Genomic DNA, 13,566 nt, shown 5'->3' with positions numbered 1-13,566 from the left:
ATTTTAGTTCAATCCCAACAAAGGAACGAACATTATTGAATAAAACAGTGTTAAATAATAAGAAATAAAAACAAAAAACAAAACTAAACCCCCACCATATCTGCATTTGAATAAATTCCTAAAATCAATACAGTATTGTGAAATGAAATATCACAATAGATTGCAGAACTGATATTTTCTAACAGCCCTAGTTAAGTGTTTAGTGTCTTTGTAGATCTGATCCATAATGCACATGTAGAAATGATAAATTAAGGCAGAATATTGTTAAAATTGCATTTATTTTTCTTAAGATATTTAGTCTTTTCAGATTCGGATAGTTTATAAAATGAAATATTTTCAGAATTTACCAATGGATGTTTTTTTTTCTTGCTCTGAACCAAAGTCATTGTTTATAGCTTATTCTGTTATTATTTTACTGATTCGGCCCACTGCAGATCAAACTGGGCTGAATGTGGAACCTGAAAGAAAATGAGTTTGACAGCCCTGAATTAACTGGTGTGTGGTTCCAGCTGTGATCTCTGTGAGGCTCTTACATTCACAGCAGGGTTATTATCATTAATGAAAACTAACGAAATGACGAAAACTAGAATTGTAAAAACATTTTTGTGAACTGAAATAAATAAAAACTATAATTAAAAGAAAAAAAAACACAACTAACTGAAACTGTATTGTGTGCTTACAAAACTAACTAAAACGGATAAAAATTATGGATAAATTCCCTTCGTTTTCATCTTTGTCAATGTCGGATTGATACGAAATTGATTTATTTTACTCTAGTAATTTTAGCTAGCGGCACCATATGATATTTAACGGTCCGTCACTTGTGGTCATTTGTGGTTTCCAGTCGTCTTCTGGTCCCCACTCTACCTGGAAACATGGAGACTAAAGTTGGGAGAAAGCAGCAGAGTCCTGTCTGGGATTTATTGGAATACAACGGAGAAGAAGAGAAAAGATACGACAAAACTAAAATTAATACTAAAACTAAGCTAAAACTAAGCATTCAGAAAAAAACGATAACTAATAAAAACTAGCAAACCTGCTCTAAAAACAAATTAAAACGAACTGAATTAGAGAGAAAAAGTCAAAACTAAATAAAACTAAACTATAATGAAAAATCCAAAACTATTAGAACCTTGATTCACAGACTGGTGCATATTCTCATGTCGTCACTCACCGGTTGATCCTTTCCCCCTTCCTGCAGATGATGTTTGGGACTTCCTGAGTTGGGGAGGGTGTTTCCCAGTCCGTCAGGCTCCTCTTTGTCACCGCTGCCAGGACCCTTGAGCAGAACAAAACCCAAACACACACACTGATACAGAGGCGGTATCTAACGCTGAAACCTCCAACATCTGAACAGTGAAAGGTTCCTGATAATGAACAGGCTTTATTCGTTCTTCACATATGTGGACGTTCTTCAGGCTCCCACACACTGGGCCATAAACTCACAGTTAGCCACATTGGACGTACGCCATGAAGTCGGGTACAAAATGACATTCGCTGAGTGCAGATCGAACAACGACAACGCAAACTGAATCGCAGCCTACGACGTACGTGAGTCAACGTGAATGCACAAGAATAAAACAACACCAGTGTGCGCAATCCATCCATTAAAAAACAAAAATGTGAAGAAGTAACAGAACACTGGCCCTTGTAGCATTTATATGTGTGGAGTCAAACAAAAGCAGGAGGAGAGAGGAGGAGGAGGAAAAGGAAGAGGAGGAGGAGGAGGAGGGGGAGGAGGAGGAAGACGAGGAGGAAGTAGGAGGGAGCAGGAGAAGGAGGAGGAGGAGGAGGAGGGAGAAGGAGGAGGAGAGGAGGAGGAAGAAGGAAGGAGGAGAAGGAGGAAGAGGAGGAGGAGAAGGGAGGAAGAGAAAGAGGAGGAGGAAGGAACAGGAGGAGGGGGAGGAGGAAGGAGGAGGAAGAGGAGGAGAAAGGAGGAGGAGAGAGCAGGAGAAGGAGGAGGAGGAAGGAGGAAAAGGAGGAGGAAGAGGAGGAAGAAGAGGAAGGAGGAGGAGGAAGAGGAGGGGGAGGAGGAGGAAGAGGAGGAGGAGAAGGAGGAAGAGGAGGAGGAGAAGGGAGGAAGAGGAGAAGGAGGAGGAGGAGAAAGAGGAGGAGAAGGGAGGAAGAGAAGAAGGAGGAGGAGGAAGGAACAGCAGGAGGAGGAGGAGGAAGAGGAGGAGGAAGGAGGAGGAAGAAGAGGAGGAAGAAGAGGAGGAAGGAGGAGGAGAAGGAGGGAGCAGGAGAAGGAGGAGGATTTGGACGCGGTCGTAGCTCAGAATGAGAGGCCAACTCGGAATGCCAATTTTGCAAAGAGAGCTTAAAGCTGCGGGGGACTTTCATGACCAGTGTTTCCACAGATCTGTCCAACCTCAGTCATATCCTCAGGATCATTCATCCGTTAGTCTTTCTGTCATTACTCAACTGAATCTCTTCCTCACGCTGAACAGTTTCTTAGTGCCATCCACCAGAAGCAAACCATGTGTTTACAAACAGAGCCGGGAGGGAACTCGGGCATCTGAGGAATTTTGTCGCGACGTGCATTGTGGGAAATGCCAGTTCGCTCCGCTGTCTGACAGCAGCAGCGCAATCATGTGCGTTATTATATGGATGAAACAAACATGACGCGGAAACGTCTGAAATGCAGAAACAGCTGCAGGAATATGCATAGAGGGAAGGAAGCTCCTGCCGTTTCCGCCTCGTGTCTGTTCCAGCTGCTGTTGTCAGACACCGGAGCAAACCTCCGTTTCCCACAATTCATGTCACGACAAAAATTCCTCAGATGCCGCAGTTCCCTCCCGGCTCTGTTTGTAAACAATTGGTTTGTTTCTGGTGGATGGAACTAAGAAACTGTTCACCGTGAGGAAGAGATTCAGATGAGTAATGACAGACAGACTTACAGAGTCATGATACTGAGCAAATGACTGAGGATGGACAGATTAGATGAAAAATTGATCACGAAAGTCTCCCACAGTTTTAAACAGTAACACAACCAGTGTCTGTCCATCTGTCTGTCCATATGCCCTCATACAGGCTTCATCTGTAGGTTTGGTCTGTATTATCATTTTTATTTCAGAAGAGATAGTTTTGAAAATGTATTATACCATGATTGTGTTGAATTTTTACCACCCTGTCCATCCACCTGTGGAGGAGCAAGGTCCCCTAAAAGCAGAGGTGGATCTGAATGACATGTCCTAGTGCTCAGAGTGTGTTTGGGTTTTTTTTTTTTTTTGGTTGTTGAGTAGATTGTAAGAAAAGTGACAATGATAACACAGACATAAGTGTAAAAAATAATCATATTTCAGAATTGGACTGTTCACCTCCTGCGATTACCTGGACCAGATAGGGATGCTGTTTCCTGGGACACACCGGATACTGAACCATTGCCTGAGAAGATGGAGGGTTTGTCGACATGTTAGAATGACTTGGGGGACCATTTGCATTACTCCAATAACCAGCGGCTCCTGGGTACACTGAATATCCGCCAGCATACCCATTGACTGGGTAGTTATACCAGGACCCCTGGCTAGAGTAAGTGCTATTAGGTGGATATCCATGAGCTGCGTATGCTGAAATGAAAGTATAGAACGGGTGGTTATAACAGGGCAAGTGACACGCATACAGAACAGGCTGTTGTGACCTACAGTTGTACTGGGGAGGGGGGGTTCACTACACATATACACAGGGGATTCAACAATAATATCATTTAGTACCTGTAGTATGTGTCTGTGCTGTCTTTGTTCATCTAGTACCTGTAGTATGTGTCTGTGCTGTCTTTGTTCATCTAGTACCTGTAGTATGTGTCTGTGCTGTCTTTGTTCATCTAGTACCTGTAGTATGTGTCTGTGCTGTCTTTGTTCATCTAGTACCTGTAGTATGTGTCTGTGCTGTCTGTTAGGGATGCACCGATACTGATATGAGTATCGGGCATCGGCTCCGATACTCAGTGTGCATACTCGTATTTGCACTTGTAAAAGTAATCCAATACAAATGCACTGATACCACTTACGGCCGTGTGACATTTACAGTTCAGTGCAGCAGGTACGCAGCGGTGGAATAATGTGTGGGGAGTGTGAAGAGTGTGGAGATTTTTCAAAATAAATGACGGTGATAAAAGTAAAACTGCAAGTAACGTTACAGACACAGACAGATACGGACGCAGCATTCTGTCCGTCCTCTGCGTACATTCCATCCTTTTTCCCGGTGCTGGCGGATGTGTACCCAGATGGAGAATACCACCGGGAATACGGAGTGGTGCGGACCGCCGCCAGCAGAAGTGAAAACAAAACTTATCACTCATTTCTCTTTTCTCTTCCTGCTGAAGCTAAGCTGTTAAACCTTACTAGTGAAAACGCTGCAATATTAGTATCACATTAGTGTTACCTCTGGTGTCTACATGTTTGTTATTACTGACTTTCTTCTTCTTCTTCTCAAAAAACTGTACTCTTCTTCGTGGTATTTGTCCAGTATGGTTAATAAAGAGCAGCGCCCCCTGGTGGATTAATTGAGAAACGCACATTCCAACACATTAAATGTCAGTAGCAGCGCTTTGTTCCAGTCAGACTAATGACGACAATAAAGCACATTTACAAAAGGAACTAAGAACTGGAATGGGATTATTAAGTACTCGTATCGGTACTCAGTATCGGCAAGTACTCAAATGTAAGTACTCGTACTCTGTCTGGAAAAAAGTGGTATCAGTGCATCCCTACTGTCTGTGTATGTGTTAGTATCCAGTCATCTAGTACCTGTAGTATGTGTCTGTGCTGTCTTCGTATGTGTTTAGTGTCCAGCTATAGAAGCAGGTTACTCACATTGTGTGGAGGAGCCGCTGCCTGAGTACATGGACGCCATCCGACCGTGTTCAGCTCGGACCTGGACGATGACGGAACAGACAAGAGCGTGTCAACAACAGTCAGCTAGGTTCACACTGGGGATGGAACCATTACCAGTATAACCATAAACGGCGCTAAAACTGCCGACGGTTAGTAGTAGTGTTTAAATTCTAATTATCATGATGATGGTTATGTGGGACTGGTAATGAGAAAACACGAATTAAACAAGATTTTGTAGTGTATTGTATTTGAGCATGTGTTACTAATAGTGGGACCTAACTTTAGAAGTGTGGGATTTTTTTTTTTTATTGTGTTTTTTGTTTTATTAATTTTTTACTGTGTTTTGTTTTTACTTGATATTTTATATTTTAATATTATTTTTTAAATATATGTGTGTGTATATATATATACATATACATATATACATACATATACATATATATACATATATACATATATATATACATACATATATACATATACATACATATATACATATACATACATATATACATATATACATATATATACATATACATACATATATACACATATATACATATATACATATATATACATATATACATATATATATACATATATATATACATATATATATACATATATATATATATATATATATATATATATATATATATATATATATATATATAAATAAATATATATATATATATCACAGTAGAGATTGAAATCCAGTAGGATTCGTAATCCTACTAGGACAGATAGGAATTTTAGTTTGTCCTTGGACAAACTAAAATTATTTTGTCCTAGGACAAACTGAAATCCTATCTGTCCTAGGGTTAGGGATTAAGGGTTTGGGTTAGGGGTTAGGGGGAGTTGGGGGGGTTAGGGTTAATCTTCAGATCCTAATTTCTTGTAGGATTTCAGTTTGTCCTAGGACAAACTAAAATTTCAATCTGTCCTAGTAGGATTACGAATCCTACTGGATTTCAATCTCTACTGTGACATATATATATATATAGAGTTTTGTTTTTTACTATTATACATTTAATTTTTTATTATGTTTTTTAATTATTTTTTTTATTGTATTTTATTTTTACCTCCGCCAGGAGGTATTGTGATCGCTTTGCTTTGTGTGTTTGTGTGCATGTTTGTTTGTTAGCAAGATAACTCAAAAAGTTATACATGGATTTTCATGAAATTTTCAGGAAATGTTGATACTGGCACAAGGACACACACACAGTGGGGAAAACGAGTATTTAGTCACCCACTGATTTTGCAAGTTCTCCTACTCAGAAAGATGAGAGAGGTCTGTAATTTTCATCAGAGGTACACTTCAACTATGAGAGACAAAATGAGAAAAAAAATCCAGGAAATAACATTGTAGGATTTTTAAAGAATTTATTTGTAAATTATGGTGGAAATTAAGCATTTGGTCACCCACAAACAAGCCAGATTTCTGGCTCTCACAGACCTGTAACAACTTCTTTAAGAAGCTCTTCTGTCCTCCACTTGTTACCTGTATTAATGGAACCTATCTGAACTGGTTATCTGTATAAAAGACACCTGTCCACAGCCTCAAACAGTCAGACTCCAAACTCAACCGTGGCCAAAACCAAAGAGCTGCCGAAGGACACCAGGAAGAAAATTGTAGACCTGCACCAGGCTGGGAAGAGTGAATGTACAATAGGCAAGCAGGTTGGTGTGAAGAAATCAACTGTGGGAGCAATTGTATGAAAATGGAAGACATACAAGACCATTGATAATCTCCCTCCATCTGGGGCCCCATGCAAGATCTCATCCCGTGGGGTCAAAATGATGATGAGAACGGTGAGTGAAAATCCCAGAACTACATGGAGGGACCTGATGAATGACCTGCAGAGAGCTGGGACCAAAGTAACAAAGGCTACCATCAGTAACACACTATGCCGAGAGGGACTCAAATCCTGCAGCACCAGGCGTGTCCCCCTGCTTAAGCCAGTACATGTCCAGGCCTGTCTGAAGTTTGACACAGAGCATATGGATGATCCAGAAGAGGATTGGGAGAATATCACGTGGTCACATGAAACCAAAATAGAACTTTTTGATTAAAAACTCAACTCGTCATGTTTGGAGGAAGAAGAATGCTGAGTTGCATCCCAAGAACACCACAGCTACTGTGAAGCATGGGGGTGGAAACCTCATGCTTTGGGGCTGTTTTTCTGCAAAGGGGACAGGACGACTGATCCGTGCAAGGGAAGAATGAACAGGGCCATGTATCGTGAGATTTTAAGCCAAAACCTCCTTCCATCAGTGAGAGCATTGAAGATGGAATGTGGCTGGGTCTTCCAGGATGACAATGATCCCAAACACACCGCTCGCGCAACGAAGGAGTGGCTCCGTAAAAAGTATTTCAAGGTCCTGGAGTGGCCTAGCCAGTCTCCAGACCTCAACCCCTTAAAAAATGTGTGGAGGGAGTTGAAAGTCCATGTTGCCCAGCGATAGTCCCAAAACATCACTGCTCTAGAGGAGATCTGCAGGAGGAATGGGCCAAAATACCAGCTACAGCGTGTGCAAACTTGCTGAAGACTTACAGGAAACGTTTGACCTCTGTCATTGCCAACAAAGGTTATGTTACAAAGTATTGAGTTGAACTTCTGTTATTGACCAAATACTAATTTTCCACCATAATTTACAAATAAATTCTTTAAAAATCCTACAATGTGATTTGCTGGATTTTTTTTCTCATTTTGTCTCTCATAGTTGCAGTGTACTTCTGATGAAAATTACAGACCGCTCTCATCTTTTTAAGTAGGAGAACTTGCAAAATCAGTGGCTGACTAAATACTTTTTTGCCCCACTGTATATGTGTGTATGCATGTCTGTATGTATGCATATATATAGGGGTTTTTTTCCCCTCCCTCACTCCTCCCTCCTTCAGGTCATTACAGTGATTGTATGAAGGTGTGTAACTAGAGGTCGCAACTCATTGGCTGCATTTTAAAAGATTGCCATGAAGTAATAAAGGCATTTTATTTTTACACAAATCCTACAGTGTGCCTTGGAATATTTTTTGAAATCTAGCATGCTTACGTGGATTTTTTTGACTCTAATTATCATGATAACTGTTTGATTACCGCACTTTTAGGGGAAAAAACACCTATGTAAAGATCTGCTTTTATGTCAAATATTTGAGTATAGTTTTAATTTATTACAATTTTAATTGCATATACCTAATATTTGGAACCGATATTCACTTTTAAAGTCTGTGAAAAGGTTCGTTGAGCATCTGTGTGTTATTTATGCAATAAATTATATACATTTATCAAATCGGATTTTATATATTTTTTGTGTTTTTTGTCCTTTTGTGTTTTTATAGTAGGTTAAAGTGAAAAAATAGTAAATCATATAGATGAAGTTGTGCTGAAAAAACAGATCCCAAACATGGGTATAGTAAACATTTGTTTATATAGTATATAAAGGCAAAATCAAAAGGACTGAAAAACGGACAAAATAGGCTCAGTCCACAAAGGGTTAATATTTGAATGTTTCTGCAACAAAAGGTACATTTTGCCGATTATTTTATTTGGGTTTTTTTTTTGTTGTTTTTTTCAAAATACAACTTGGTTAAATTATTTCAGCGTGTGTATTAGTACTTTTTGAATATTTTGAGCACAATGTCAACAATACCGCAATAATAATGATAACCGTGATAATTTTGGTCAAAATAACCATGATATGAAATTTTCATATGGTTCCATCCCTAGTTCTCACACAGACACAGTTGTTTCTTTTCCATCAGACATCTGAACAAAACTTTACCCATGTTTACTAAATGTCGAAAAAACACAAGTGCATAATGTCGATTTTTCCATTAAATCACAACATAATGTACAAAAACAAACACCCCTTGATATTGTATTGGCTCTAATCCCTCCTCCCCCCGATCGCCGCACACTGGAAATCTGAATATTATTAGCCCTGCATTGATTATACAGGTCCCAGATGAAAGAGACAAATACCATAACCACCCATAACCTTTAAATCCAACCTAATTCAAACATAGTGAAGGCCTGCGCTGATGAGCAGGATCTGCAGAGGAACGCTCATGGGGGGCCCAGTCTGCACCGTACCCATCCATGGTAGAAAAGATGAATGCACTGTTCAGAAATGCCCTTGTGGTTTCACACTGACAGACGAGTGCAGAGCCCTTCAACTCTGGGTGTGGACATTAGTGGGTGACACCCCCACTGGAGGAGCTGACTACTACATGCTTTCAGTGGGTGACCCCCCCCACTGCAGGAGCTGACCACTACATCCAGGGGCATAGAATTGCATAGGGACTCTACGGACCCATCCCTACCAATATCCATCCACTAGTGTGTACTCACTATCAATCCAACCGCTGTCCGTAGTGTTTAGTCAATGATTATGGCACACAAAGGGTTAATAGTCGGTCTCTGATAGAAGTCCCGACTCTAACGTAGATATCGCTCTCTGATTGGCTCTTTGGTTCTGCTAATGTACACGTGATTGGCCATCCCCACTGTCACTCCATCTACTTGTAAAAGGAACCTGTTAGTTGGACCGCTAATATACGTTTTCAATATATTTGGCATTTGTTCTATCTGGGTCATGTCAGCTAGACGGATCTGAATATCAGTGGTGTCATTTACATTTGCACATGTTTGTTTGCTGGCGCGCCCATGCGTGTGTGCTTGGTAATTAGGATGTAAAGGATGTCAAAGAAAAGAAAACTGGACAGAAGACACTTATATAAGAGTTACAGTGTAAGTTAGTTCAAGGGTATAGAACTGTAGAGGCTCAACACAGATACTGAATAAAAGACAATATTTAAAGCCAAACAGATACACTTTTTAAAGTTATTTTACTTATTATTTTCATGTATTTCTATGGAAGAGAGCAACTGTTTAAAAAACACACGTAAAGAAAATTTGTAGGGAAAATACAATAAAACCTCAGATTGTAAATGTGATTCTAGATGTGATTTTATTCATATTTTTGGGGAATAAATTACATGTAATAATTGAAAGTAAAAGCCTGTTTTGCTCAGACAGTAACTGTACCATCAAACTGTATGAACAGTGTATCCAGAATCTGTTCATATGTCATGAATCAACATATTTATGTCAGGAGAAGGGGGAGGAGAGAGGAGGGAGGTGGTAGAGGAGGAGAGGCAGGAGGAGGAAGAGGAGGAGGAGGAGGTAGAGGAGGAGAGGAAGGAGGAGGTAGAGGAGAAGAAGGAGGTGGTAGAGGAGGAGGGGCTGTAAATTCACAGGTAAGGTTCAATAATAATGCATATGTTTGTCATTAGAATAACATTACAGAATGCATGAAATTCTTGTATTGTCTTTAAATATTCAAATACACTTTATAAACTGGTCAATTACCGATTTTTTTTCTGACTATGATTGTTTACTTGTTTGATCAGCTCGACATGACGTGAAATTATGATTACAAATCAACATTAACTTTCAGGAGTGCTGCCTTGGAACACTTTAGTGTCCACACCTATGTCAGACTCAAACCTACTCCCTTAACTACATGCTTTCATGGGGTGACCCCCCCCATTCTTTCATAGGGTCACCTTCTCAGACCTCCTTGTGGTCCACTTACAGTTTCCAGCAGACTCTCAGTCAGCTTCTTTGCTGCCTCCAGTCCGGCTGCATTTGGGTGACTGCAACACAAAAGGACTACCATTAAAACACCAAGAAAAAAAAAAGAACCAGAGGGTCTGTGAAGTTTGGACTGAAATGCTTCAAGTACGAGTTGATGATTCAATATGGGAGGATCATTCAAAGAATTCACATACACCAAACTAATCTAAAGCCCAGTTTAATTTATCCTCATCAGACCCAGCTTTGGGTTTTCTGTTCACATTTGTGGACAAGAGTTTCACAAGTTTATACAAAAAAAAAGAAAACTGTCCACCACAAAGGACATTCCATAAAAATTTTAAAAACTGCATCTGAAAAAACTGTCGTATCATGATGTTTCCAATACAGCAGTGTTTTTTAACCTTGGGGTTGGGACCGCACGTGGGGTCGCCTGGAATTTCTAGTAATTGATAAAAAATGAAAACTTACTAATAAAAATTTACATTATATAGCCTAAATGTTGCCTAAAATTAACGTTTATTTGCAACATATTATGGCAAACTATTACACGATCAAAAATAAATTTTGACAAATAAAATGTCTCTGTTTTGAATGTCTGGGGTCGCCTGAAATTTCTAATAATTTATATAAAAAAAATAATTAAACCTCACTAATAAAAATTTACATTATATATTCTAAATTTTGTCTAAAATTAACTTTTATTTGCAACATATTATAGCAAACTATTACACGATCAAAACCAAATTAATTTTAGCAAAATAAAATGTCTCCGTTTTGCATGTCTGTGGTCGCCTGAAATTTGTGATGTTAAACTGGGGTCTGGAGTCAAAAAAGGTTGGAAACCACTGCAATATGGGCACTTATTCAATAAAAAAACAAAAAAAAGTTGGTACTTTGCTGACATTTCCTGGGTCTGAGGAGGTTAAAGACACGCACTTCTGTCAAACCCACACCAGTTTATGCTTCAACCACTGTGTGTCATGGAGACCTGAGTAACTGACAACTGAGGTTTTATATAAATACTGCTATAGGAATATTAATATTTACTGTGAATACTAATGTGAGCTTGAATAGTCATCTATATTTTAAAAGCCAAAGGGGCCAGTTTGTCATCCTTCTGTATTTTTACTCAGTGAACAGACTAGTGTAAACAGTAAGTTGATCAGACCAATATTTTCTCAGATATTAGTCATTTTTAATCCAATATCCTTATAATCACATTGATGAACTCAACACTTTGGCGGTGACTGCTGGACAAATGTGGAACTGCATGTACGAATACACAACAGCATAAAAAACGACCACATCTAGAATAGGGATGTAACAATTACCGGTATAACGATAAACGGCGGTAAAATTGCAGATGGTTAGTATTACCGTTTAAATTCTAATTATCATGATAACCACCACCAGGGAGGAGCTCGGAGTAGAGCCGCTGCTCCTCCGCGTCGAGAGGGGCCAGCTGAGGTGGCTCGGGCATCAGTTTCGGATGCCTCCTGGATGCCTCCCTGGGGAGGTGTTCCGGGCATGTCCCACCGGGAGGAGACCTCGGGGAAGACCTTGGACACGCTGGAGAGACTATGTCTCTCGGCTGGCCTGGGAACGCCTTGGGGTCCCCCCGGAAGAGCTGGAGGAGGTGTCTGGGGAGAGGGAAGTCTGGGCGTCCCTGCTTAGATTGTTGCCCCTGCGACCCGGCCCCGGATGAAGCGGAAGATAATGGATGGATGGATATCATGATAACCGTGTTTGATTACCGCACTTTTAGGGGAAAAAACCCAATGTAAGGATCTGCTTTTATGTCAAATATTTGAGTACAGTTTTAATTTATTACAATTTAAATTTTATATACCTAGTATTTGGAACCAATATTGACTTTTAAAGTCTTTGAAAAGGTTTGTTAAGCATCTCTGTGTTATTTATGCAATAAATTATATACATTTTCAAATTGGATTTTATATATTTTTTTTATGTTTTCTAGCCTTTTATGTTTTTATAGTAGGTTAAAGTGAAAAAATAATAAACAGATGGTATAGATGAAGTTATGCTAAAAAAACAGATCCCAAACATGGGTATAGTAAACATTTGTTTATATAGTATATAAAGGCAAAATCAAAAGGACTGAAAAACGGACAAAATAGGGTCAGACCACTAAGGGTTAATACTTGAATGTTCGCCAATTATTTCATTCGTTTTTTTTTTTTTTTAATCAATTATTTGAGTTTTAAGTTGATTAGTCTCCCAACACACCTTTGAAAACATGAGGTTTACTGTCATTTTAGAGTCTAGTGCCGTTACCTGATGTAGACGTAAAGAGGCTCAAAGGACTCTCGTTTGGACGCTTGTTCGATGTATCCGGATCCTTTTCCCCGGAGGAAGACTCGAGCCCCGGTCTCAGTCTGGATGTGGCTCAGATACGAACCCCCTGGACCCTCCACCTTCTCATTCACATTAAACGAAGGCAATGCTTGGTCCATGCCCACAAAAATCTTTGTGTGAACAAAACTCTGAGAAAGAGGAAAAGTGTGGTTGAATGAACACATGGGTTGGTTTATAGCAGAGGTCTCAAACTCATGTTCTTTCAGGTTCCACATTCAGCCTGATTTGATCTCCAGGGGGTCGGACCAATAAAATAATAACAGAATAACCTATAAATAATGTCAACTACAAATTTTTGTCTGTGTTTTAGTGCAAAAAAACCCATTAAATTATGAAAATACTTACTTCTATAAGCTATTCAAACAAAAAAGATGTGAATAACCTGAAAAAATTGAAATTTCTTAAGAAAAATAAGAGCAATTTTAACAATATTATTTCTCATTTTATCATTTCTACATGTGCACTATGGATCAGATCTACAAAGACACTAAACACTGAGGAACAGGCAGAAAATAGTTCAAATTGCGCTGAATTTTCTTTAGACATTTCAGGTTGTTCATATTTGTTCAGGTTGTTCACAATTTATTGTTTCAGGATAGTTTGGAAATGTAAATATTTTCATAATTTAATGGGTATTTTTGTACTAAAACAAAGACAACTAGAAAAGCACTCAGAGAGAGTAGACCTTTGCCAAGACAGATCTGCCCCCCCGCCCCGGATCACCACCAAAATTTAATCATTTCTTCCTTGTGCCAGTA

General features: G+C 39.3%; 1 protein-coding gene across 1 annotated transcript in view; it reads right to left on the bottom strand.

Moving 5' to 3' along the window:
* Window positions 1-13,566, bottom strand: part of LOC115417000 (KH homology domain-containing protein 4-like) — a 29,332-nt gene that overhangs the window by 4,965 nt on the left and 10,801 nt on the right. The window contains exons 7-11 of the mRNA XM_030130911.1: window positions 12,728-12,936; window positions 10,431-10,491; window positions 4,812-4,872; window positions 3,331-3,566; window positions 1,175-1,279 (exon numbers count right to left, since the gene is read on the bottom strand). Coding sequence (XP_029986771.1) covers window positions 1,175-1,279; window positions 3,331-3,566; window positions 4,812-4,872; window positions 10,431-10,491; window positions 12,728-12,936 — 672 coding nt within the window. The remainder of the gene's footprint in view (window positions 1-1,174; window positions 1,280-3,330; window positions 3,567-4,811; window positions 4,873-10,430; window positions 10,492-12,727; window positions 12,937-13,566) is intronic.

Source organism: Sphaeramia orbicularis, chromosome 3 (genome assembly GCF_902148855.1).
Source record: "Sphaeramia orbicularis chromosome 3, fSphaOr1.1, whole genome shotgun sequence".
In the NCBI taxonomy this organism is placed as follows: Eukaryota; Metazoa; Chordata; class Actinopteri; order Kurtiformes; family Apogonidae; genus Sphaeramia; species Sphaeramia orbicularis.
Note: the sequence above shows the minus strand (reverse complement) of the source record. Positions and strands in the feature narration are given on the sequence as shown.